Genomic DNA, 24,991 nt, shown 5'->3' with positions numbered 1-24,991 from the left:
TGGTGAGATGGTGGGGTGATAGGTCATAAAGTGTGATAGCCAAATGCCTTAACCGTACGGATTCCGCCATCGGATTTAAAAATTCGTCAAAAGTATACCGAATGATATCTCTAATGAAAGAGCATGAAATTTTAAGAACACCCATATAATTTTTATAATTTATCGATGTACATTTTGTGAGATAAAAGATTTTGAATGAATTCGAATAATAAATTATTTATGGAAGAGAGAGAAAAAAGATGATTGTTTGAGATTTGAGGAGAGAGAAAGGGTATTTGGTACATATATAATTGATTAAAAGAGCATTTTGAGAAAGTAAATGTTAAAACTTAAAATATTAGATGGAGACTTTTTGCTTTATAATATAGTATAGTATAGATTAAACGTGCCACATGTTAACAGAGATATCCGAAAGCCAGATACACACATAGGCAAAGGGGGCAAGTTGGCAACAATGGGCAATTAATTGGAGGATTTCTCAGCTTTGGACATGTATATAGGCCATCAACGGTGCACAGTGGTTTGTACATTGGTTTTCATATATAGCTTGATATTCGGTACAAACTCGATACTTAAAAATACATACAAAGCAGTTAAATGTACAACACACAATGCAATCCATAAGATAAATTCCAAGTGGATTGTGGAATGAGCTGCAGTTACCAAAAACATGCATGGCTCCGCTTTGATTAAGGTGATTCATAAAAAAAAGTTCATAAAAGGAGACTTGACACGACGAAGCAGTCGTCCTTAACACTGCTTTCCAATCATTGATATATATTAGACACTTAAAAAAATAACTTAAAACATGGTAACCGTTTTCCAAGTCTAAACCTATAAATCTTATTAAAGGGAATTAGCAAACAAGGTTTTTTTGTTTCCACAACTGCTTCTATAGCATGTCGGCTTGCAGGGTCATGAAACTCAAGATACATGAAGAAAATATATATCCACAAGCTAATATTTCTGCTTATTAGTAAACAAATGCAAGTCTTTGACTTTATAAATAGAAATAGCACCCTCGGACCAACCTATCTATATTACTTTATGATCTATGTTTCACTATATTTTAACTTCTTTTTGTTTATCTCGTCTCAACTTAACTCAATTTTCTAAAAGGATGCTAATGATGATCAGTGTTTCAGAAGTCAAGACCAACCAACTTATAAGCACAGATATGAAAAAGAGCACCATTATGGTCAAATATGGCCAAATCTCATTTAGGATAACTACATAGAATCTTGCAATAGATTTTACAAAATCCTTTCCATGTCTTCTATGTCTTTACCCTTCATCAATACCGCCTATCAGTAGTCTCCTCGGGTGGTGATCTGCTATTTTCTGAATTATAGTCACAAGTAACACAACAAAAAAGGGATATGTAGTTCTATGTCTATACTATATTAGATAAACAAAAACATTCTTTTCTGCAAGATATATTGAGCAGCCATTCAAATCATTGAACCAGAAGCCTTATTTCGTAAGGGTATGTTATTGCAGCGAAGAAGCTAAAAACGAAGTACTTTGGTTGGATGGGCAAAATATGGTTTGATTACTAGTTACTAATAAAAAGCAAACAAGAATACCAGGCATTTAGTAAATCATTCACCAAAATGATGGCCAGGTACAGCATATGTAATGTAAGTAGCTTATTATAGAAAAAAGTGTAGCTTCTAGGTTCTCAAGTCTCCTCTTTTCACTCTACCAGCTGGATCAGTTCGTCAAGGTATATCACCTGGAGTATAATCACCAAGAGGTTTTTCGTGTGTGTTTTGGCTTATCCTCTTCTAGAGAAATCATGGTAAGGTTAGATGGGTTCTCTATCATGAGCTTAGCCACCAGGTACCCAGAGATAGACCATGTCTGATACTTCCTTGCTTGCTTCCCGACATAACGTCCCTTCTTACCATCATAGTACTCTGGCCATCCATCTTTTGATAGACGTTGCTCCACCATTTCTATGGCTTTCTTAGCAATTTGAGGTCTTCCTGCCTTGATGCATGCTGCTGTTAATAGCCATAGAAGAACTGCAAAACTCAAAGATACAAATACATATTGGTAACCATATCTGTTTCATTCAATATTCTTCTTTTTCCTATCTTGTCGTATTTTAGACTGATTTAAAAGGAAGAAGAAAAAGAGCCAACAATTACTTTTGAAGTTAAGCCATCATGTGACCTTAATTAATTGCTAACTAGTGTGCCTAAGAAATACGGAATAAATGGTTCTGAAAGGCATCTATATTAAGAGCTTGAACAACATACAATGGTGGAAATACTATGTCTATACAAGTAATTTTTGGTAATTGTTGTGAGGTTTTCTTTTCCTAATTTCATTGTAACATGGAACCGTAACTAGTCAAGAATTAACTGGCTAGCATGTATATTGTTCAATAATGTCTTCCATTTTATTTTTAACTTCAACGGATAAACTAAACCAAAATTATGCCTTTTAAGTGCATGCTTACAAAACTTTAGTCCTTAGTTGATACTTTAGGATAGGAAACTTCACAAAAAGATGAATATGAAGTGCAAGCTGTTGAGTAAAGCATTTTATTTAACTTAAAAAACTAGTTTAGGAGTCACCTGGCCAAGAGCCGCCATTATGACAACTCCAGCGTATGTTCTTTGGATCACATCCCGTGACAATTTTCCACTCGTGTCCTTCCAAAGCTGGGTAAACAATCTTAAGTGGCATCTCACCAATCAGATCTTCCCATCGCTCTTCAACTAAGTCCATAATAGTTGTTGTTTGTGCCTCCGTGGCTAAAGAACTTAATATGGCAATACAGTTGCCAACTAAGAACCACCTGAAATCCATGCGAGCTGGGCTTACATTCCCGATAAAGTACCCTCCCCTCACGGGCATGAAATCAAACACCCAATCTGGAATCGACTCAGGAATGACATTGAACTTGTTAACAGCTGTGTGAGAATACTCCTCTGTTTTGTAACGATAGATGTTGTTCAATTGGGTAAAATCCAGCCAATAGTAATTTCGGATGTGGTAGCTTAGAGCTGTAATTCTTTTTTCAATCCGCTCAAGCAGATTCTGATCAGTATCATCTTGTTTAAGCATTTTTTGTGCACACCTCAATGCAAAAAAGAAGAGGGACTGAATCTCAATCGGATATCCATAGATTCCCTGCCACAAATGCAAGTTATAGATGACTATATAGTAGCATGTATGTATAAATAGAATTTAGTACTCGTACTCCAACATAGACTAGATTCTTAACTATGTTATTCTTTGAACCATATGACTGCTAATCAACAAAGTTCAAAGGAAATGAGGTTATATAATTACTTACCATCCTTCTGTCAATCATGCTACATCCATCTGCACATAGGAGCGTTGGAAAAGTATCAAAACCATCAGATAAACAGAGCTTGAGTATCAACTCCATTCCATTTTTCACTTTGGGATCCTCTAACAATGCATTATCCATTGTGCACTTGGTGTATGAATTTAACAGTATAATCCACCAGAAACCTGAATCAACTGGTGCAACTCTTCCTATTGCACTACCACCAAAGTCAGCCTTCAATTCCTCCTTTTCCTGGTGGTCGCCATGCATGACCTTGAAACTGGCAGGCATGACACCTTTTCCAAGTGTGAAATTGTCAATTGTCTTTTTATGTCCTTGAAGATCAAGAGTCTCCATTAAGAAGTTTTTAACAATCTCTGGCTCTGCTGGAAGTTTCATCAGGCAAGCCAAGGCAGCTGGCACAAAGTCTCTCACAAACACCTGCACCGGCCACAATTGGACATTTCAGACTTAAAAGACTAAACAAGTGTATATATAGCTTCATAATTCCATAATGATATCGAATCTGTTATATATATTCATGTCCCCTTTTTCACAAATATATATGTTCCACTGCTGGAGGTGTATACACAAACAACATTCTACGGTACTATACTACACAGAGCAATTACTACTTACTACCGTTCATATATTTCAAAACTGGTAACTGATAAATCAACCAAAATTGTACCTATAGTTATATCTAACGTCGTTAACATGCTAATTTAGTCAGGTACATCTACTTAAAAGTTTCATGTGAGCATATTCTTTTTGTATCATCTGGCAGGCCAAATCGGTAGATAAAAGCTTGTCCAAAATGATCGAATTAAAATTGTGATCCTATTAGTAGTAACTCACATATTATCCACCTTAAGTAGTTAAGTATGCATAATTTTGGCACTGCTTTGTTAACAGAGCATATAGATAACTACACTTGTTTCTATACTGGTACACGTAGCGCACATTATCAATTGAACTAATTCACGCCTATCTTTATCGACAAATAAAACAAATCAGTAAATAAGCAGATATTGCATATACACACCCTCACCGAGACAAAAATAACACAAAGAATGATTTCCGCATAAACAGATTACAAATGCACAAGCAATATGTTGATTCATGCTCTAGCTACATGAAATGTGAAAATGATTATCAAAATTAACTACATCTAATACACATATTACAGATATAATAGTAGAATGTGTCTATTACTCAGTGTATCTGTTTCTATTACACGCACGCAGAGTATAATATATCGATGTAACCTATACAATAGCGTATCTATATCTACAGCCACAACACGCCATCAAATTAAGCAGATCGATCAATCATATAGTCATTAAGCAAATACATTCCGCATAAACAGACACGAAATTACGTAAACGAATCACAGATACATGATCACTTTATTCATTCAACCTCTCGCTATATGACATAATCATCGTAATAGCCTACATGTAAACGACGAATATGCTAGTAATAACCAAATTTATATAGATATATAGAAGCACATATATTGATATATATATATATGTATACTTATACACGCACACACTATAAGGATTAGGTTGAATAAAGTGATTACCTGATTGTAATTCAGAGGATCTGCACTAGGATCAAGTACTGCAGCAAGTGTTCCGACCGGTTGATCTTTGAAATTAACAAACGAGCTTTTCAACCGTTCCCACGCTTCATCCATCATAGACTTAGGCGAACCTCCACTACTCTCCGATCCGTTTACATTCGCATTACTTGTCTCAATTAGGCGAATTAGACTCGGACCGACGCTAGGTGACGGTTTTAGATTAATTTTGCTCTCAAGTACAACAGATTGCTTCTTATCAGTCGGAACAACAACTTGATCTTGTTCTTCATTCTCGGCTCCGATTGCGTGATCCAGCGCAACAGCTCTCTGCAGTTCTGCTCTACGATCACGATCACCGCGTGTATTGATCTGAATATTTCGCCAGATTTCAGCAGATGTCTCTTTTTGATCCGATTCGTTTAGTGCCTCTTCATCTTCACTCATTGGAAATTGTAGTTCCTCCGTCGAAACGGAATGATTATTATTGTCGCTCATCGAACTCATTATAGATAGATATATGTTTTATGTGTGTATTCTAGAGAGAGAATTTTGAAAGAAGGAAATGAAAGAAGTGTGAATTGTTTGGCGCTTATAAACTGTGAGGAGTATTCTGTTGGAAATCTGTTTTAAATTTGAAATGTGGTTTCTGTAACCAATGAAATGATAACACGTGTGCGTAGTATAACAAACTTTTTGTGGTGCAGTGTTCAGGTGTGATGCATGACGGTAGCTCATACCATAGACGGTCAATGAAACGTCGTCGTTTGGCGTTGCCCATGGATAGACTTTTATACATCTTTGCTTTGTTTATTTGTTACGAGTATTTTTTGTTTTATTTAATTTGGGTTCTATGCGCAATTTTACGATTAATTGAATAATATAGTAGATTTATAGGTAGACACATAAATAACTAGTGTATGATTCATTACTTGGTTTCAGATTTTTATAGACACCGGTTGTATAAATATTTTTAAATTTTATAGTGTTAGTGAGGGATTATTCTGATTATAATTATAAGAATCAATTACAATCAAATTATAGCAAAAAGTTCAATTATATATATATATATACTAGTCCTAATACCCGTACGATGTACGATAGCTATATAGATTGTATCATACGAAAATTCAAATATGCTTCATACATGATTCATGAGTATAAGGTTAAATTAACAAATGATCAAAACTAAGTTATATTAAACAATAATAATAAATATAATATATTTTTAGTTAAAGTTTTGGATTTAGATTAAACTTTTGCAATCACATCAAAATCGGAACTTGTAAGTATAGTGGATGACGACAAATAGACTTAGATTTCGGATCGTAAACTTAAAATTTTAAAGTCTGGTAACTTATTATAAGTAATATAAGTAAGAGAAGTTCAAGAAATTGAGAAAAGAAAAAAAAAAGAAATTTAAAAAACAAACTAATTTAATAAAATAAATATATAAACTTGATTTACATGTGTCGATCAAATATTACGCCACGTATCGTTTCAAAATATCGCAATCATGATTTAGTTTATTGGTAGATATATATAAACTTGGGGTATAAAAAATATATAAACTTGAGAGAAACATCGACAAAATTTAATTATACGAGTTAAACATATATACAATTTTAGACAAATATATTTAAATTACTAAAGAATGTATAAATAAGTGAAAAATAAATGATGTCATAGATAATATATAACTTTAATTAGAATTCTAAGAGCTTTCCTTATTACGTACTACTGGTATTAAAATACGTATATATTTTATTTTATATTATGGATAATAATAAAATAAGATAATTAGAAATTAGAAATTTTAATTTGATTCAAATAAGTTTATTTAAAAGGACAGTTGTCGTTCAAAGAATGCGCCATGTGTCTATTAAACAATATTTCAATCTTGTTTTAGTATATTAGTAGATAAAGGAAATCCACTTTTCAACTTTCAATTTTTCAACTTTCAATTTTTCAACATTCAATTTTGACAATATACACATGATAATGCATGATGTATTATATATCAATGCATACAACTTTATATCTCCTCCACAAATCATTTTATTTTCTCTAATTCTTTTAAAAAATTTTATCTCAAAAATCGTACATCAATAAATTATAAAAATTATAAATAGCCTTATATCGACATAAAGTAACGATAAGAATGATAATGACTAAATTGTTACCATTTTTAGCATTTTTTTAATGATTTTTGGCTATTTATAATGGATTTTAATTTATTTATTCTTTTAACACTTTTAGTAGCTTTTATTTATCATTTATTATGCATTTTTATAAGTTTTATTGATAGAAGAGTGTTTCAAAAGTTTAAAGTTGGTTACATTGACCGGTATCCCATATTTATTTAACTTATAACACCAATAAAAAATATATTATTTTCTGAAAAATTTAAACTACAATAATTTAGTTAGCGGACCCGTAGATCAAGTTACCCCTAAATTCTATGTGGTTCCGTCCGGAATTATAGACTACCACAATTGCAAATCTAATTCCATGCCATTAGTTTAGCATATTATGATTGATTTTTATACATATAATTAGTTGCAACAACTTCGTCTTCTTCATTCTCAGCTTCAATTGCGTCGTTCTCTGTGATATTGTTCTATGATCACGATCACCGTGTCATAATTTGTATATTTCGCTGGATTTCATAAGACGTATTGTTTTGCTTTTGTTCATTCAAATTAACTATAAGAATTTTTCTAGTTATAACTATCTAATATTATCTTATAAAGTATTTTGGTTTTTTTTAAATTCTCAATTAAGGATTTGAACTACCGAAATTACCTTTCTTATTTATTCACTAAATTAAAAATCACTATCTAATATACCTATAATACTCTTAAATCTCACCAACTCATTTTCCTTCTATCTGCTCAAATATCAACCACTCATTTTTTTCTCTCCTGCATAAATCATTTTTTCCTCTAATTCATTCAAAATGTTTTATCTCAAAAACCAATATATCGATAAGTTATAAAAATTGTATGAGTGTTCTTAAAATTTCACGCTCTTTCATTAGAGATGTCATTCGATATACTTTCGACGAATTTTTAAATCCGAAGGCGAAGCCCATACGGCTAAGACATTTGGCTATCATACTCTATGACTTAACCTATCACCTCCAGTCCTCTACCATCTCACTGCCGCAACGCACGGGTACTATCTCTCGTAAGATATGATTAAGTATCTAGCAATTGATTAAAGTATATGTATTGAACTTTAACTAAGTCATGACTAGTTTACGTATCAATCAACCGAGTACCGAGGGGGCAGGGGCAGAGCAAAAAAAATCCAATTGACGGGGACGAGTAACAAAAAATGGCATTTTAGCATATTTAAAACGAAGTTGATTTGTAGCTGAAAAATGTGACACTTAAACGAAAATATCTGCACTCCCTAGCTATGTACATAGTTGTTAAACTCGTACGAGTCACGAGTCGACTCGTACGAGTCGAGTCAAAATGAAGTAAAAACGAGGCGACTCGGTGGATGACTCGTATTTGGTCCAGACTCGTAACATGAATCATTTTGTGTGGTGCGAGTCGTGTTCCGAGTCACGAGTCACAAAATAATTTATTATTTTTTGAAATTTTTATATTTATAAACTTATTTTTAACTTAATATATAATTTAATACTATTTTTCTACAATAAAATATAGATTATCAAATATCCTTACTCTTACGATTCGAGTCACGTTTCGAATCACGAGTCAAAAATTAGAATTTCGAGTCGAGTCGAAAACAACGAGTCGACAACTATGGCTATGTATATCACAATAGTCGAATATTACTTATACTTATGTTAGTAAGTAAAACCAATTTGAATTTTCTTTATACCGAATAAAAAAAAAACAAAACAAATTGATACATCAACGTTCCAAGATGTGAAGACTGAAGTCTAATTTCTAAATATTTCTAAATAGTAAATACTTCCCTATCACAACAAATTATACAATAAAATAATAATTGAAATCAGAAAACGAAAGAATCAATAGAAGTGGTGGACCCCCTCTCTCACTAGTCACTATCAACCTGTATTATTTTACAAACCAACAATCAAAAAAATATAAATAGTAAATTACATTTTTCGTCTTTAAAGTTGGCACGTTTTTTATTTTTGATCTCTAAACTTTAAAAATTATAATTTTGACTCTAAAGTTGGCCAATTCATTCAATAATCGTCCTTTGGCCTTACGACGTTAAAAAATGGTCGTTAACGTATGCACGTGCTAGACACGTGAGAGCACTAATGTCATTTCACCTTATATTGATGGACGAAAAGTGAAAAAATAGCTACTTGACGGACGAAAAGTAAAAAAAAATAGCAGTTGAAGGACGAAAAGTGAAAAATAGCTACTTGAGGGATAAAAAATGAAAATCATACAAATAAATTTATTCTCTCATTCTTTCTTCTCCGATCATTTTTACCGATGGAATTTTCTGACTAGATATTTATTTTTCGATGATACCTAATAAAATCTCGACTTTGAATCCAAATCTAATCCACAAACAAAATCATTTACTCAAATTTATGACATTCAAAACACAAGCAATCAAACAAATTATAGTTCAAACATGTCAGTCATCTTTTTTTTTTCTTGTTTCTTTTCTAAGTTTTGATTTTAATTGAAAGGGGGACGGTGGATGGTGCTGATTCTTAGTGACAGTGGTTGGTTGGTGGTGAATGTAGATTACGGTGGTTGGAGGTGACTGTAGACGGCGGTGGTTGGTGGTGGTTGGTGTTGATTGTAGTGGCGGTGGGTGGAAGTGGCTTATGGTGGTTATAGACGACGGTGTTTGGTGTTGGTTACAGACGGCGGTGGCTGGTAGCAACAACTGTTGTTAGTGGTTATTAGGTGGTGGTGATTGGAGAGGCTTGGGGGTAAAGGAGAAATAAATGTCTAGTCGAAAAATTTCATCGGAAAAGATGATCGGAATGATGAGTGGAAAAGAAAGAATGGAAGAATAACTTTATTTGTATGATTTTCATTTGTCATCCCTCAAGTAGCTATTTTTTCAGTTTTTGTCATTCAGATAGCTATTTTTTCACTTTTCGTCCCTCAGTGTAAGGTAAAATGACACTAGTGCCCTCACGTGTCTAGCACGTGCATACGTTAACGACCATTTTTTAATGCCGTAAGGCCAGAGGACGATTATTGAAAAAATTGGCAAACTTTAAGGTCAAAATTGTAATTTTAAAGTTTAGGGATCAAAAGTAAAAAACTTGCAAACTTTAGATACGAAAAATATAATTTACTCAAATATAAATTACAAAGCATCTTTTACATTACAGAGTACAAACCAACATTTCCATCATACCAAATTCATCACCGGAAAACCTGCAACTTCCGGCAACAGTCTGATTTTTTACTCGTGATTTTCTTTCTCTTATGAAAAGTGATCGACTAAGATTAGGAGATGCTCTTTTACGAAAATATGTGTAGCTTTTAGCCATAGACTAACCTTATAAAGGAAAATATGAGTGATTGAGGGGGACGAAGCACCCCATAGTCCCCCTATAGCTTTGCCCAGCGAGGGGCGGAGCTATGTGATAGCGAGGGTGGCCATGACCCACTCCACACAATATAGCCACACTAAATATATACTCGACTAGCTTATAGCTCTCTAATTTACATAAGTTGAAAACTAAATTGATTTTTTTTTTCATTTTACTGATATATACTCCACCTTGACCATATGCCCGTGAATATAGCCCCACAAACCAATTTTATAGCCGTTTGAAAATTGGGTGTCTATTGCCATGAATTTTAACCTTTTTTTTACGACTGAATAGAAAAATGGAAGAAGGTAATTTTTTTTTCTTCAAATCTTTGGACTATTTAAATTTTTTAAAAGTAATATACGTTTGTTTGGGAATATTTAAGTTTACACAGTTAATATTTTAAAGGGTTTGTTAAATACAGTCTTTAGGCATGTGTTTAAGGTGCATAAATTATTTGTACATTACCATGAAAATCAGGGGGTGGGCTTTTAATATGGAAGGTACAAGTTGTTTTATGCACGTTAAATACAGCCCTTAGGGCTGTATTTAGCATTTCCCATATTTTAAAGCTGTTAAATTGAAGATACATATGGATGTTTTACTTAATGAAATATATAAGCAAGGCTTCATATTTTTACTCTATTAAGTTTTAGTATTTTGATATAACTAGGAAATTAACCCGCGCGTTGCGGCGGGATTTGTAATTCTTTGGCAGAATGTAATAATTGTAAAAACGTAAAGTCAAAAAAGGATATGGCATTAGTTGTTGGCGGCCTTTACATTGGTGCGGCATATATGTTTTTAGTATATTTACAATGCATAACGTTGATCATAATACTATTAAAGTTATTTTACAACAAAAAGACAGTTTAGTTGCTCTGATCAGTTGTCGTCCAAAGAAGTTGTTAAAAAGCTTTTTTTGTGTGCATGTGGGGGCTTATGCTTTTAGTTTATTCGTTGGTCCTTCTTTGGCTGCTACGAACGACATTGAAAACAATTATACAGTCAATTACAAATGTGTACATTTTAAATCTTTTTGGTCAAAAGACTAATTTGTAAAGCTATAGAGAAACACAAAATTTTCGTTAATGTCGCTATTTGAAGGATAAGCAGGAGTGTTTAAGCAATGGCGATAGTATGAAGTAAGTTGTCATGTTTACCTGGTTCATTCAATTGTCTGTTACGGGTGGCAGCCTTTGGGTCGGGGGTGGTGGGAGGCATCGTTACTTACAACAACATAATTTATGTATAATTAGCAATTGACTTGAGTCTTTGTAAACTTAAATTTGACTGTTGGTTGTAGAAAAGTAATTAATATGTATTAGATACATAGACCATATAATAACCTAATAAAATATTTATTTGCGAAAAAACACAAAAAACTCTTATAAGCCATGAAATTGATAGAAACATGCACGGGTGAGCATATAACAATTTTGTAAAAAGTTTTTTTGACCCTTTTTGTTACTGTAATAGAAGAAAGAAACATACATAAAGGAAAAAACATATACATGATGATAACGACTAATTACACCTTGAAGTTGATTAGATCGTAGATGGTGATTTGTGGTAAAAGAAAAAGTGAGAGAGAGCAAAATAATAATATCTTTATGTTTATCTTATAAAAAGTAGTAGAAGACATATAAGAGTCAAATCTAGAAACCTGTAAATGTTTCATCGTATCACAGGTGGTAATAAATGCAAAGTGATTAGTACATAGTACATGGTGCAAAAAGAGTTGTTAAAAAACACTTAGATTTTAGTATATAGGGTAAATTTGTATTTGGTTTTCTTAGTAATTTTGAAGTGTTTTATTAAAAATAAAACAGTGGTAAGGGGAACTAGGAAGGGCGTGGAACCCGTGTCCAAAAGACTTACAATAGTGGTTTATCGTCGCTACCGTCACTAGGAGTATTGACTCTTGGGCAGATCGATATTAACCAAATTTTAAAACATTACATAAGGCACAAAATGACCTTTTTATCCTTGACTTTCTATAACAAATTAACTGATACAAGCTTCTCATCATTTCGCTATAAACGAAAAGAAGGATCGATTATCGATAACTACTCAAGTCCCAAGGCATAAAAGTAAGAATATCAAGCAATACCAAACATAAGATTGTTCAAAATTAACGCTTATAAATAAGTATTTCAAACACCCTCTACACATTCGTTAAAAAGAGAAAAACACACGTTTAATTGATCATCAAATATATAAAATCAATCATTCATCAAAAACGATATAAACATGTTAGGCAGAGGTCACTTTCATATTAATGACCACCAATGCATATTTCCAAACAACCCGTACACAACATTGGAGTTCATCACATGCATATGTAACATACACCATGTCCATACACCATACACTATACTAAATACTAGTACTTCTCTTTCTCTAAACATAGAAAATTCACCGAGATTTTAACAGACACACAATAATAATATCAAAAAATAATTATGACAACAATATTAGCACCCAATCTCACCCACACACTCCCAGCCAACCATTCAACACTTAGTCAATCACGAGTAGTCAGGTTCCGTCGCATCATGGCTAGCGCCGTAACAGCAACCGAACAGTTCACTGGCTATCACCCATCGCTCGAAGTGTTGGGTGGAGCGCGTGACTTGTGGTGTCCTGTTCTCAAGACTCATTTGGAACGTCCGTACGAACATTACCCGGTGTTCGGGTCAAATCGTCACGTAGAGACCATATTTGCGGCGTTCTTTCGAGACATACCTGATGTGAAGCTGAAACGCGAGTGTCTTAGGACCCAAGATGATGGGACCGTTACACTTGATTGGGTTTCTGGCGATGCCCGAAACTTGCCCGAAAATTCCCCTGTTTTACTCTTACTTGTAAGTTGTTATATACTCATCATATATATTTGTTGACTGGCTTCGGGACTGTAAATTAATTGCCATATTTTCATTATCCTCCAAGGGTGATGGGTTGGTTTAAAAAAAACCCACAGAAATTCCAAGTTTGAATCAAACGCCCGCTCACAAAATCAATAGAAAAATGAAGAGACTAAGTAATGCATTCATTCCAATTTGTGATCCTGTTTATTCACATGTACGGAGTAATAAGTTAAAATGACAAATTAAATTACATCCACACATTGTTCATTTATTTGATAGGTTCACATGTAAGTGATCAAATTGTTCACATGTGATCAAATTTAATCATATGTGAATTAATTCTGATATGAACCATTCTCTTTACTAAGCACGTTGAATATAATTGTAAAAAGTTGTATACAGTAATACAGTTATACACTATGTAACATTTGTGAAATTAGCTATGAAAAATATATATTGACCACCCAATATATTATTTCCGTTACAGCCTGGTTTGTCTGGAGGAAGTGATGATTCATATGTAAGGCATATGTTGGTGAGAGCCAGAAATAAAGGGTGGCGTGTGGTGGTTTTCAATAGCCGTGGTTGTGCTGATAGCCCTGTTACCACCCCTCAGGTTAATTTCCATATATTGCAAATTGGTACTCCTTCCGTCTCAATTTAAATGTCCAAATTTGATTTGCTCAGTCTTTTCTCTCTAATTTTGACCGTAAATATTTTTGTTTGTACAACATAATACTTAATTAAAGTTATATCAATGAAAAATGCATCTAAAGCTCAATCTATTTATGCATTTTACATTAAGTATTGTATAATACAAACAAAAAAGTTTAAAGTCAAAGTTGCAAAAGAAAGACTTCAAAAGTCAAAATATGACATTTAATTTGGGACGGAGAAGTTTTTTTTTTTTAACTACAATTGATTAAGCGATTGTTGTTATATATAAGTATAATCATTTCTGCATTAGAATCTTGATTGTGGTTTATGCAGATGTATTCTGGTTCATTTTTAGGAGATCTTGATGAAGTAGTGAAACATGTTGGTAGTAGGTATCCTAAAGCCAATCTATATGGTGCTGGTTGGTCCATGGGAGCTAATATTCTTGTTCAATATTTGGGAAAGGTTGGATTGTTTGCTACACTAAATTTTATGTTTGTTCAGACAATAGTTGTGATAGTGTGCTTGTTCTTGTAGGAGGCAGGTGCACGCAGATTTTCTGGTGCGGTTTCCTTGTGTAATCCTTTCGATTTGGTTAAGTCAGACCAGGATTTGTGTCAGGGATTTAACAAAATTTATAATAGATCGCTTGGCAAGGCTTTGAGTGGCATTTTAAAGAAGTAATACTCGTATTGATTGTCCACATTATTTCTGGAATATATTTTAACTTGGAGTCTTTTGATTTCAAATTTGACATTTCCAATTCAATATCTATAGGCATCTTATGTTGTTTGAAGACCTTGGAGGTGAGTACAATATCCCGTTGGCGGCTAATGCTGAAGTTATCCGGGATTATGATGAAGGATTAACTCGAGGTACATATGTATCTATTTACAAAACTACAACAATATTGCATGATAAGTTGTGCTTCCACATTGTACATTGTTGCTTATACCGATACCAATATTTTATAAACGATGCAGTTTCTTTTGGTTTCAAGTCAGTAGATGAGTACTTGCAGAATTCATGCAGTGCAGATTACATAAAGCATGTTCAAACACCTTTGCTTTGCATTCAGGCAATATTATCACCTTGCATCTTGTTAAAATTTGTCACTCTTTCACTCCATCTAAAATGTGATAATTGGTCATATACTACTTTTTTTTTTCTTTTTTCTTTTTTTTTTAGCTTTCACAATTTGTTACTATTTAGGCATAGCTGTCAAACATTCAGGGTTAGTTTTATGTTAGTCAACTGTTTTAAATCAGTGTTCAAATTATGTTATCAATGGAGCTTATATGAGAAGAGGTTGATAGCTTTTATGGAGTTTTTGTTCTGCCGAAATGTACTTACATGTGTGATTTAATTACAGGCTAAAAATGATCCAATTGCACCTGATAGAGCAATCCCTCGAGAAGATATCAAGGTATGTACCATAACAATGGCATTTCTTACACGATGATGTCACAAGAGATTGAGTCATGCATCACATATTCAATATTAACAAGTTTAAGTTGTATCACTTTTTCAGAAGAACCTGAATTGTTTGCTGATCGTTACACCTCAAGGTGGTCATTTAGGGTGGGTTGCAGGCGAGAATGCTCCCCGAGGTTGCCCATGGACTGATCCTATGGTGATGGATTTCCTTCAACATCTCGAAAATGAGAAATCAAGTTCACTACAAGCTACGAATACCATAGAAAAAGAGTAAAGATGGTTGATCATAATTGGTACCCAAGATATATTTCTACAATCGACTAGCTGGATATGAAGGCAGAAATATTTTTGGACTATTGTTATTTGAATAATCATCAATATTAACATTAACATGAAATATAAATTAGAAAGTCACAAGTTTTGTTCTTTTGGAAGGTGATCATTAGATATGGCATAGACTAATTGCACCACTAACCGGAAGTCCGGAACAAGAAGATAACTTAAAAGATGGACATTATTGTTTATTAGAGTTGAATTCAAGGCATAATCCTACCAACTGTGTGTCATCAAGCTAAAGTTTATTGGCTTAATCTGAGGCTAATTTAATTGAAAGTTTGGAGTTTATGAATGCACTAACGTAGATCATGATAGTACAAACTACCAACAAAATAGGCGATATAGGAATACGGATTGTAATAGAATTAAATATTAACTTCCATAATACTGTATATCGTTGGGCTCGATCTAACTCAACTGGACGGTATCACTCTGCAATTACTTATGGGACTCTTCAGATATGTTTGACCTCCAATATGCCATGAGTCATAACTCAAAAGACATGAAAATCGATGGAGATGTTATATCAGAAATCGTGTTTTCCTTTATGCAAAATACATAATATAATAATAACTTAATAGTTGAATCATAATAAAATTGATGTATAAAGATTCATTAATAGAATAAAAGTATACACATTGATACATAAAGATTTTCATTTTCATGATATATAAACCACTAACCATATTTCGTTTATATCGTATATGAGCATGGTACCCGTGTAATGCGGCGACAGTAGTGGGGAAGACGATCTGCTTTATTAGGGCTTTTGGATAGTTACGTAAAGATAAAAAAAACAAACAAAAAGTCTAAGGGCAAATAAGGTATTTAAAAGACAGAAATATTTAATAAGAAGGATTAGTAGGGATATATATCCATCTTTTTTAGACAAACTAAAAATAATAATGTGAACAATAAATTTTAAAGGAAAATATAAATTTTATTTTGGGAATGCGAGCTGGAGTAGTATTTTATAACTTTGGAAGGAAAAAAAAGAAAAGAAAAAAGACAACGATAAGGTAGTTGTTTGTAACTGCAAAAGCCCTTTTTAAATGTACTGCAATCCTGACGCTAACGGCTGAGCTCATCGGTTTGCAGCTAGCCTGGGTCCAATAACAAGCTCATAGCCGTCCCTTTTTATCAAATCTTAAACATATATATAGAGGTATAGATACATGGCCAAACTGCCCATTATTGCCGCTCTATACACCAAACACCTCTTCAATTTCACTCCACATATCCCCTACTGTTTCAAATCTTCTCCTTTTTCCATTTCCACACCTTTTTCAGCAGCAGCAGCAGCCATGTCTCGGCCACACCCATCTCTTGACGTCAGCGGCGGAGCCATGGATTCATTTCTTCCGGCTTTCACCACTCTCGACCGTCCCTACGATGCGTATCCTGTGGTCTGTACCAACACACATATCGAAACTATATTTGCGTATTTTTTTAGAACAACTCCAGATGTGAGGTTTCGACGTGAGTGTCTCAGGACCAAAGATAATGGGACTGTTTCCCTGGATTGGGTCGCCGGTGATGATCGTAGTTTGTCTCCAAATTCTCCTACCCTCATTTTGCTGGTACATTATATTCCTTTCTTAGTATTAGTCAATCGATATCGTAAAAAGAATTTACACTATGTATGATGCTAATTGCTAAATTTGTTACAAGTACCTGACAAGTATACATTCGGTTCTTGCCGTCAAAATTTTGAAAGATAGATATTATATATACCTATCTTCCATGAGGAAAAGAAACCCCATACCTTACACACCAATGGATTGGGTATTGTTGTTGTTACAAAGTCGAAAATGTGACTATTTTTTTCATAAGTAGGTGTCATTCTTTAAATATTTTTCAAATGCAACTTGTTGATGTAATTTTCAAATCGTTACTTAACTGACTATCTATTATTGATAACCAATCTGTTAGACATTTGTTTCACACATTGTGGACTTGTAAATATTATTTCAAGTTTCAACAACTTAAGTTTAGAAAATTGTTTCTAATACTTTCAGAGCCACAAAAATAGTCAATGACCATCAATAGCGAGACCTAAATTAGTTCTCTTTACATGTAGTTGTGGATTTGTGGGAACACAGCGGTATCTAGAGGTTTGAGGTTCTAAAAGTTGGTCGCTTTGATGCCGTTGCACCTACTACACTTGCTAATACCTTTTCCTGTTATTTGTCTTTATCATGTGATGTGATCTTTTATGTAATTTAAAGGTTGTCATAGTTATTGACCTTTTTGTGGTTCTCTTTTGAAACTTATGGATATTGGTATCACAAAACACGTGCAGCCGGGGTTAACAGGTGGAAGCGGGGATTCATATGTAAGGCATATGCTGTTGAAAGCAAGAAGTAAAGGGTGGCGCGTTGTGGTTTTTAACAGTCGTGGTTGTGGTCATGGCCCTGTCACCACCCCTCAGGTATCATTCTTAATGTTTAATAAATTAACAACATTATTATCTGTTGTTGTAATGTAGGGAGTGCTATTCTGAGAAGAAAAAAGAAAGAAGCAATTGATGTATTCAATTTAACACAAAATTTCACAGTTTTATTCAGCATCGTTTTTGGGGGATATCGGTGAAGTAGTAGCACATGTTTCCTCTCGATACCCAGATTCAAATTTATATGCTGTTGGTTGGTCTCTAGGAGCAAACATTCTTGTTCGGTATTTGGCGCAGGTAATACACAAACAGATATCATCTATAATCGTTTACATTAAGTTGCTGCTAATCAGTTATGCTATATTTCCTATAGTACTGCAGCTTTTAGGGTTTTGCTTTAGTATTTGTTAACCATAACTAATTCAGCTTCATTTATAGATTTTGATTGTCATTGCAGGAATCTGGTAGCTGTCCCCTTTCTGGTGCCGTTTCCTTGTGTAATCCTTTTGATTTGGTCGTCGCAGATGAAGACTTTCAGAAGGGCTTTAACATAGTTTATAACAAAGCTCTTTCAGGTTCACTGCGCAGAATTTTCAAAAAGTAAGTTTTTATTGCTGTCAAATATATTCTGAATGTTAGTAGTTTTTATATACTCGTATGTAATACCAAGATACGGTTCATCCTCTGCTAAGTTGAACTGAACTAGATTAGGTTTTATGTTATGTGTCATTTTGACCACATCAGACAACAGTTCACCTCTTTTTGCATATGATGTCATATCTATGACTTTTATTTACAGGCATGCTCTTCTATTTGAAGAAATGAGTGATGATTATAATATTCCAGCAGCTGCCAATTGCAAAACCATTAGGGAATTCGATGACGCATTGACACGAGGTATGCATTCTTTTACGTTTTGAACTGGATGATCATGAAAGGGCACTTCTTACAGGACTATTTGCTTATCTTGCAGTTTCTTTTGGTTTTAAGTCAGTGGATGAATACTACTCTAAGTCAAGCAGCTCAGATTCTATTCCGCATGTATGCCGGCCTTTACTTTGCATCCAGGTGAGATTGCCGACGATTATGTCAGTATCTCCAAACACAAATTAAAAATAGAGGGCATAAGTGATCTATGGACATAACCTTGTGATTTAAAGTTTCTGAAGAAATTACTCGTGATGATTTACAGGCTGCAAATGATCCCATTGCGCCTGCTAGAGGAATTCCCCGTGAAGCCATTAAAGTATCTTTCATCCTTTTTCATAAGAAACTATTTCATATTGAAAAGCGATAAGAAGATAACATTTTGTTAATTAATGTTGATTCAGGAGAATACAAATTGTATGTTGATAGTTACCCCTGAAGGTGGACACTTAGGCTGGATTGCAGGGGATGAAGCTCCCTTTGGGGCTCCTTGGACTGATCCTGTCGTTATGGATTTTTTGGAATATCTAGAAAAAACAAAATCAAACTCTGTTTCAAAAACAGAGGAAAATACCAACACATTACATGCAACTGTAAAGTAAAGATGGCATCTTTATAAAGAAACACAACTTGAACCTGTGACATTGATAGCACTATCTTTATCAAGTAAGCTATTCATAAAGTCGTTACTTAAAAGTCCCTGAAATCTATAGTATATATAAATTCGCAGGCCACGGTTTGACTTTTATGAATGTTTAACAGTTTGTATATTCATGTTTTTTAGATTTATTATGAACATAAGTGGTCAGTCACCATTTTATGTGAATATTGATCTTCTTTGCTAGTATGTAATGGATTGCCATTAATTCCATATTAGTCTTAGCTTTGCCTAATTACGATATCAATTTAACTGGCAATATCCGTTGTTTTGGTCTTTGATCCCTTTGGCATGCCAGCCTTATTTTATGGTATCTAGATATAACTGATCTTTGTAGGAGATTTACTTTTTTTGAATTCGACAATTTTCTCATGCAAAAATGACGAGTTCAAGTGGCTGGTTGGTGCGAAAGTTGGATTAGTGGTGTTCTCTTAATGGCTTTAAAATGCTCGGTTAAATTGTACAGTTCCCGCCTTCCTGAAAATGGAACACATAATATGTTTTAAGCGAGCGTCAAATTCTGTCGCTTGTATAGCTTGGGTATCTTTTCAGGAGTCGGGTGCGCCCTTGTACTTGTTTTGGTTGAGTGATGCAACATAAGTTTTCACATACATTCTGGATCAATATCATCATAACAAAATACTGTACTAAATAAGATCAGAATTTGTATGTATATTGTGTACAAGAGAAATACAGACAACACACTGTGATATGAGAAGTTAGGAGGAATTCCCTTTTTATGCATTATTTGTGTTACTACGGTTGTTGGCTTGCAGTAAGCTGATGTGTTCAGATGAACAGAGAAAGAACAATGTAAAATTATATTTCAACGTTGTTGCCCCAACTCCTACAGGCATCATTAATTTTGAAGAAATAAAATGTGCCTGTTGGATTTAAAAGAGTAATCAGAAAGATTGCAGCTACGAGCTTCACAGTTAGCAGTACGTCCAGCAGATCCTATGTGTACATATATGACTACAACAGTATTCCACGAATGGCTAACGTCTTCATTGCCGTCTAGGCAACTAAACATGTGGGTTTCATACTTCTAAACCGGTGACCCTATGTCTTAAAACTCCTTCCTTCCCAACAACCTTTAACTAGACGCTACACCACCACCATCATTGCATGCAAGCCATGTTGTACCATATTCACCCTTCTCTAGACGTAAGTGGCGGAGGTCTGGCATCGTTCCTTCCGGCATTCACCACTCTCGACCGTCCCTATAATTCTTATCCCATTATTGGTTCAAATGCTCACTTGGAAACTATCTTTGCCAATTTTTTCCGGTCAACTCCAGATGTCAGATGTCGACGAGAGTGTCTAAGGACCAAAGACAACGGTACCATTGCAATTGATTGGGTCGCAGGTGACCATCGCAATTTGTCTTCTAGTTCTCCCATGCTCATTCTGCTGGTAATATAAATATCATATTTCCCTTTCTATATCCCATAGACCCATATTACCAGATATTTCATATGGGTAACTAAATAATTGTTTGGGGTGGGTCTCATCAGATAGGCCGTTCTTGAGGGTGGGTGCAAATGGTGTGACTCAACATGACCTTAAATTGTTTAAAAACACATATTGTTAGTATGTTACCGTCTGGGACTAATTGTTTGAGTCTAGTGCTTGTGTTTTTCTAAAAGTGAAAACTTAATAAATGATTAAATAAATTTAGAAAAATGGTCTACATATAATTAGTGATGGACTACTTTAAGAAAGAATAATTATATAACTTTACAAATACAACGACATTGCTAAGCACCCTTGGGACTTCTGAAAATGGTGGATTTAGTAACACTAATCATGCAAGTTCTCCAAATTGTCTTGTTTGGAAGTTTGAGTCAATGCTTGATTGGAATTTTGGTTCCTTGAATCTAGTAGTAAGACCCGGGGTTGTATGCTTATAGAATGAGTGAATAGTTATATATCATGGTTATTTTGACAATTGCTTTAGTATTTATGGTATTGTAGCCGGGGCTAACAGGTGGCAGTGAAACTTCATACATAAGGCATATGCTATTGAGAGCAAGAAACAAGAGATGGCGTGTTGTGGTTTTCAACAGCCGTGGTTGCAGTAATAGCCCTGTTACCACACCTCAGGTAACAAGTTTTAGAGTGACTTGGAAACGAAAGAATTGTATATATTCTCTATATGATATATGCAAGAAAATAACATAACTGTTGCAAGCATATGTGATGAAGCTTTTTATAAAACTTTATCTCGCAGTTATATTCAGCATCATTTTTGGGAGATATTGTTGAAGTAGTAGCGCATGTTTCCTCTTGTTACCCAGATGCAAATTTATATGCTGCTGGTTGGTCTCTCGGAGGAAACATTCTTGTTAGGTATTTGGCCCAGGTAAAACATGCCATTTCTCATACACCTTTGTTGCTTCATCCATGAATCATGCACTTTTACAAATCGGTTATATAGATGAGAATTCCAAAAAAGAAAAAAAAGAAATAGCAGATTGCTAATGATAGATATCTAGTACTTTGATTTCATTGACAATTCTGCTCATTGAAGGAATCTGATAGTTGTCTCCTTTCTGGTGCCGTATCCTTGTGCAATCCTTTTAATTTGGTCATTGCAAATGAGGACATCCGTAAGGGATTTAACAAGTACTATGACAAAGCGTTTGCAACTTCATTGTCTACAATTTTAAAAAGGTAGACATTTCACTAGTCATTTTCCAGTTTCAAAATTCACATGGTTTTTATATTCATTTTTTAAAAGATTTAGTAACTTTTCTTCTATGATCAAATAAAAGGAAATATTACCTGCAAACTAGTCATTCAGTTTTTTTATTTACCGCCTTCTTTTATGAAGCATTGGTGTAAATGCTATGACTTTCTATAAGCAGGCATGCTCTTCTATTCGAAGAAATTGACGGGGGATATAATATTCCAGCAGCTGCTAATTGCAAATCCGTTAGAGAATTTGATGAAGCTTTGACACGATGTACAAATTTTTCTACTATTTGAAATGTATAATGTGGAAGCTCTTCTTAAAGTAATATTTTCATATCATGCAGTCTCTTTCGGTTTCAAGTCAGCGGATGACTACTACTTAAAAGCAAGCAGCTCAGATTCTATACAGCATGTATGCAGGCCTTTACTTTGCATCCAGGTACACACTGACTGCAGAAAACTGAAGAAAATTTGACAAGCATTCTATTCAACAATATGTTGAAGGCATTACTTCATGATCTGCAGGCGGAAAATGATCCCATTGCCCCTGCCAGAGGAATCCCTCGTGAAGCTATCAAGGTATATTTTACTCTTCAACCAAATATATTGAAAACTTGATTAAAGTTTAGGGGACATAGGGACCAAATTTCTGCTTGATGTTGATTCAGGAGAATTCAAACTGTATGCTGATAGTTACACCTAAAGGTGGGCACTTAGGGTGGATTGCAGGCGATGAAGCTCCCTTTGGAGCACCTTGGACTGATCGCGTGGTGATGGATTTTCTGGAATATCTTGAAAAAACAAAATCAGTATCGGTATAGTAAAACGGGATCGTCAACTATCTTTAACGAGTAAATATGTTATTTCTTGTTTTACATTCTTGATGTAAAACAGCAAAAAGCGACTCATAGTGTTTTTAAATAAGTTCCTTGTCTAACAGATTATTTTCATTCTAAGATCATAGTTTCTCTTTCTTTTTTTTCTCCCCAGACAACCGTTGATTTATATGTTATTGAAACTTATTCAAAAGTTGTGCCGTGTATTTTAATTTGAATCCAAACTTGTAAGTTCCCATGAGTTCCATCAAAACCAATTATATTAATGATCACATCGACACATCCTACTTCAACTTCATTTGAGTTAGAACCGAAGTTTGACTTTCAGACTATCTTTATTTTCTTGAAGGAAACATAAAATTTCAACATGAAGTACATGGTCCAACCGGGCCGGGCCATACCTAAACTAAGCCTACAATGCATTGCCTAATGGGCTAATTGCAAATGGTAATTTGTTGAAGTGTTTAAACTTTAAATTATCTATATTTATATTTAGACAATTATACTACGAGTACATCATATAGCATTTGAGACATCGTTTTACGATTAAATAATATTTAAGATCTAAAAAATTTATTATAATTCTTTTCATGTCAAACTAAAATAATTTTGATCTAGAAAGGAAAATGCTAAAGGAAGCCCTTAGTGCTTCACTTAAGATGCATAAAAAGGTTGTACATTTCCATATTAAAAGTCGGCCCCCTGAACTTTATGGTAAGTGTACAACTAATTAACGCAACTTAAAAGCCCATTAAGAATTAGCATAAATTAAATATGTCGATGTGCTAGATCCTAAAGTCAGTGGTTTGTGAAAATGACTGGACGACCGCCGTAAATAATGTATATCAAATAATCATCATTATTGCTGCCAGTCTATAATCTTTGTAGAGTATTTAGTACAGTAATAATTAGATTACAAAATAACAAAATTACGTTTGGTTTTTGTACATCATTTTATAAATCTAGTTTTGTGAAAGAATATGATATCATAAAAGTTGAATGATAAAATTGATATGCATGTCTTTTTAATATATAAATAATTTCAATAGAAACAAAAATAAACAATCAAACATATACATAAAATGCTAGGGAGATACAATGATACATGCGTGATGTGAAGGTGGCAACGACGACTGGTGTTGTGGTGGCGATTATTGGTGACAATAGTGGTGTCGAGATGTCGGTAGTTGAATGTAAACTGATGTAGTGTATAATTTTTATGAGATTAGGGGAATATGGTGTAAATGCATTAGAGGATGAGAATATAGTAATTTTCAATGTAATTTTTAATAAATATATACATATATACACGTTATGGTTGAAATAAAAAACTTATTAAATTAATTTATGTAAGTGAAAACTATCGTGTATCACGATAATCTTCGTACATTAATGTATACATTTTGCTTGATGTATTTCCGTGTATCAGTTTTATTATAACCAAACAATCAAAATTTTATCTTATTTGTTTCATTTTAATATTTGTTTTAATATTTATTATGCAATACATCTTATCCACTGTAAATACATAGAAAATCCGTAAAGGGCAGAAAACCATCCAGTTGCATCAAATGCCCGTACAAGCCTGCTTTTTGGTGCCAAGTTCATGAGTCTGGATGTACAGCGACAACTTCCTCTAGTCAGGAGGAAGCTTCTTGTACCTTCGAGTCAACCATCTCATTGATCATCTTTTTCTTTCTTGCACTACTTGCCAACAATTTCTTTCACTACACAATTTGTGTTTCACTTTCTTCTTAAACTCCTTTTC

At 33.9% G+C, this 24,991-nt stretch overlaps 4 protein-coding genes across 4 annotated transcripts; 3 read left to right on the top strand and 1 right to left on the bottom strand.

The window, feature by feature from the left end:
* Positions 1-1,672: 1,672 nt before the first annotated feature.
* On the bottom strand, positions 1,673-5,413 carry LOC122579886 (probable alkaline/neutral invertase F). Its single transcript, XM_043752146.1, has 4 exons — positions 4,896-5,413; positions 3,311-3,748; positions 2,586-3,144; positions 1,673-2,027 (listed from the first exon to the last, which is right to left on the bottom strand). Exons 1-4 carry the CDS (start codon positions 5,397-5,399, stop codon positions 1,747-1,749), a joined length of 1,782 nt encoding a protein of 593 aa, XP_043608081.1. The 5' UTR covers positions 5,400-5,413; the 3' UTR covers positions 1,673-1,746.
* Positions 5,414-12,796: 7,383 nt separating this feature from the next.
* Positions 12,797-15,804, top strand: LOC122579319 (embryogenesis-associated protein EMB8-like). Its single transcript, XM_043751471.1, has 8 exons — positions 12,797-13,280; positions 13,771-13,899; positions 14,274-14,405; positions 14,478-14,620; positions 14,718-14,815; positions 14,924-15,018; positions 15,313-15,366; positions 15,472-15,804. Exons 1-8 carry the CDS (start codon positions 12,879-12,881, stop codon positions 15,649-15,651), a joined length of 1,233 nt encoding a protein of 410 aa, XP_043607406.1. The 5' UTR covers positions 12,797-12,878; the 3' UTR covers positions 15,652-15,804.
* Positions 15,805-16,733: 929 nt separating this feature from the next.
* On the top strand, positions 16,734-19,698 carry LOC122579272 (embryogenesis-associated protein EMB8-like). The gene is made up of 8 exons (XM_043751403.1): positions 16,734-17,293; positions 18,016-18,144; positions 18,271-18,402; positions 18,563-18,705; positions 18,905-19,002; positions 19,079-19,173; positions 19,298-19,351; positions 19,437-19,698. The coding sequence occupies exons 1-8, from the start codon at positions 16,889-16,891 to the stop codon at positions 19,632-19,634; spliced, it is 1,254 nt and encodes a 417-aa protein (XP_043607338.1). The 5' UTR covers positions 16,734-16,888; the 3' UTR covers positions 19,635-19,698.
* Positions 19,699-19,928: 230 nt separating this feature from the next.
* LOC122579273 (embryogenesis-associated protein EMB8-like) lies at positions 19,929-23,337 on the top strand. The gene is made up of 8 exons (XM_043751404.1): positions 19,929-21,106; positions 21,668-21,796; positions 21,924-22,055; positions 22,224-22,366; positions 22,561-22,658; positions 22,732-22,826; positions 22,913-22,966; positions 23,056-23,337. The coding sequence occupies exons 1-8, from the start codon at positions 20,819-20,821 to the stop codon at positions 23,206-23,208; spliced, it is 1,092 nt and encodes a 363-aa protein (XP_043607339.1). The 5' UTR covers positions 19,929-20,818; the 3' UTR covers positions 23,209-23,337.
* Positions 23,338-24,991: the final 1,654 nt, after the last annotated feature.

The sequence above is a fragment of the Erigeron canadensis genome, chromosome 8 (genome assembly GCF_010389155.1).
Source record: "Erigeron canadensis isolate Cc75 chromosome 8, C_canadensis_v1, whole genome shotgun sequence".
In the NCBI taxonomy this organism is placed as follows: domain Eukaryota; kingdom Viridiplantae; phylum Streptophyta; class Magnoliopsida; order Asterales; family Asteraceae; genus Erigeron; species Erigeron canadensis.
The sequence above is the reverse complement of the archived record's forward strand: the minus strand, read 5'-3'. Positions and strand labels throughout refer to the sequence as shown.

Bases quoted from the DNA above. Each gene is read 5' to 3' on its own strand.
- LOC122579886 (XM_043752146.1), bottom strand. From the start codon at position 5,399: ATGAGTTCGATGAGCGACAATAATAATCATTCCGTTTCGACGGAGGAA. The intron at 3,749-4,895 runs GTAATCACTTTA...TGGCCGGTGCAG, and splicing joins ATCCTCTGAATTACAATCAG to GTGTTTGTGAGAGACTTTGT. The intron at 2,028-2,585 runs GTGACTCCTAAA...TGAGTTTTGCAG, and splicing joins TAATGGCGGCTCTTGGCCAG to TTCTTCTATGGCTATTAACA.
- LOC122579319 (XM_043751471.1), top strand. From the start codon at position 12,879: ATGACAACAATATTAGCACCCAATCTCACCCACACACTCCCAGCCAAC. The intron at 13,281-13,770 runs GTAAGTTGTTAT...TTTCCGTTACAG, and splicing joins CCCCTGTTTTACTCTTACTT to CCTGGTTTGTCTGGAGGAAG. The intron at 14,816-14,923 runs GTACATATGTAT...TAAACGATGCAG, and splicing joins TGATGAAGGATTAACTCGAG to TTTCTTTTGGTTTCAAGTCA.
- LOC122579272 (XM_043751403.1), top strand. From the start codon at position 16,889: ATGGCCAAACTGCCCATTATTGCCGCTCTATACACCAAACACCTCTTC. The intron at 18,145-18,270 runs GTATCATTCTTA...AAAATTTCACAG, and splicing joins GCCCTGTCACCACCCCTCAG to TTTTATTCAGCATCGTTTTT. The intron at 18,403-18,562 runs GTAATACACAAA...TTGTCATTGCAG, and splicing joins TTGTTCGGTATTTGGCGCAG to GAATCTGGTAGCTGTCCCCT.
- LOC122579273 (XM_043751404.1), top strand. From the start codon at position 20,819: ATGCAAGCCATGTTGTACCATATTCACCCTTCTCTAGACGTAAGTGGC. The intron at 22,827-22,912 runs GTACACACTGAC...CATGATCTGCAG, and splicing joins GGCCTTTACTTTGCATCCAG to GCGGAAAATGATCCCATTGC. The intron at 22,967-23,055 runs GTATATTTTACT...ATGTTGATTCAG, and splicing joins TCCCTCGTGAAGCTATCAAG to GAGAATTCAAACTGTATGCT.